This window comes from Trifolium pratense, linkage group LG6 (genome assembly GCF_020283565.1).
Source record: "Trifolium pratense cultivar HEN17-A07 linkage group LG6, ARS_RC_1.1, whole genome shotgun sequence".
Taxonomy (NCBI): domain Eukaryota; kingdom Viridiplantae; phylum Streptophyta; class Magnoliopsida; order Fabales; family Fabaceae; genus Trifolium; species Trifolium pratense.
Genome location: NC_060064.1, coordinates 37,784,991 through 37,786,771, shown reverse-complemented (window position 1 = coordinate 37,786,771; position 1,781 = coordinate 37,784,991). Strand labels below are relative to the sequence as shown.

Sequence of the window (1,781 nt, the reverse complement as noted above, 5' to 3'; positions counted from 1 at the left end):
ACGATGACCTAATTATTTTGATGACTGTGGCGAGACCTATCCTATATTTTCACTAACATTTTAATATGATTGCCTATTTTTTAATAATTTTTACGGAACTATATTTATACTCATATATTAATACATGGACATAAGTTTTTTTTGTGATTTTTCAACACCTATGTTTTTACTAATATATTAATAAGGTAGCCTTTTTTTTTCTTCATAATTTCTACATTATCTATATTTATATTCCTAAATTAATACGGAGACCTAAAGTTTTTTTGTGATGGTTTTACCATTGTTCTTTTTCTATTTTTTTTACCAAATATTATATCCTTTCATCTTACCAAGTGAGGAGCGGCAACGCCGCGACTCCCGTGCGGACGCACGGGTGTCCTGCTAGTTAACAACAATGTGAGAAATGCGAAAACTCATCAATTAATAAGCAAGAAAACACTATTTTCAGTTAAAAACATTTTCAAATGGGTCGAAGGTTGTCAAAAAGCCTTTTTTTTTTTTACAAAGAAATCCCATACTATAATAGAGGGTACAATACAGTTAATCAGGGGGGAAGACAAGGTAATTTGTCCATTATTCTTGTAAATACATAAATATAAAGGGTGCATGTGCATCATATCATATTTCTTCTTCAAAAAATATCATACCATATTTAGCTGTAAAGCCAGTTGTTTGTGGAATCAAATGACTTTGTAAGAGAGTTGCTTGCTTGTCCATTGATTATTAGAATTTGGTATCACTTCTTCGTGACACCTGCATTACATAGAATCAACATTCACACTGCTCAACTTCATTTTTACGAAGTAAAATCAACCTATAAATAAAATCATATGCGTACTTTATCTCATTCAATATAGACGACTCTTAACATATATAATGTTCCATTGCGTATCTTTGAATGTGTATTTCAGTGGTAACAAATTAACAGGTATAAAATTTTGGGCTCATGCCCTCCTTGTAATAAAAAAAATAAAAATAACTGCTATAAAATATTGGACATCATAGTTAGGTGTGGCCCTCTTATTGGAAATCTTCTAGGGTATGGAATGATTGGTTTGCTGTTCATCATCTGAAGCATGATGACAACCATATTTATGCACCTCCTGCTACTGATAGATGGGAAAAACCTCACAATGGTTGGGTGAAGTGTAATGTTGATGATGTTTTTTTTAGTGAAGACAGGGTAACAACAATGGGTGCCTGTTTTCGGGATCATGTTGATAACTTTGTGGCAGGCTTCACACAGAGACAGCGGGCCACACTGTCAACGGTGGAAGGCGAAGCATGGGCGCTCTTGCAGGCCATGAAGAAAGCCAATTATAGAGGTCTAGATAGGGTTCAATTTGAAAGCAACTCACAGGTGTTGACTGAAGCTATTCGAACCAAGCGTAGTGGTAATTCTGAATTCAGTTTAGTGGCTGCTGACATCATCCAAATTATGCTATTGTGTATAAACTTTGAAGTGAAGTTTGTTAGAGACAAGTGAATATGGTTGCTCATCCTCTTGCTCGGGCGGCCAATTCTTGTGCTAGTTTCCGTAGATTTGAGATTATTTCTTTATGTATTGAACATTTACTAGTTAATGAAATGTGTTAAGTTTGTTTGATTCAAAAAAAGAAAAAAAAAAGAAATGAGAGACAAAAAAGAATACACTCGAGGATGACCAATCTATGAAGCACGGACACAGACACGAACACCGGACACGACATTGACACTGACACTTCGACACCGATAATAATTTGAAAAAATGACATAATTTAGTGTAATCATAAGTGTCGGTG

General features: G+C 34.6%; 1 protein-coding gene across 1 annotated transcript; it reads left to right on the top strand.

Annotated features, from left to right (window-relative positions):
• Positions 1–464: 464 nt before the first annotated feature.
• Positions 465–1,486, top strand: LOC123892221. The gene is made up of 2 exons (XM_045942034.1): positions 465–475; positions 1,039–1,486. The coding sequence occupies exons 1-2, from the start codon at positions 465–467 to the stop codon at positions 1,484–1,486; spliced, it is 459 nt and encodes a 152-aa protein (XP_045797990.1).
• The last annotated feature ends 295 nt before the right edge of the window (positions 1,487–1,781 follow it).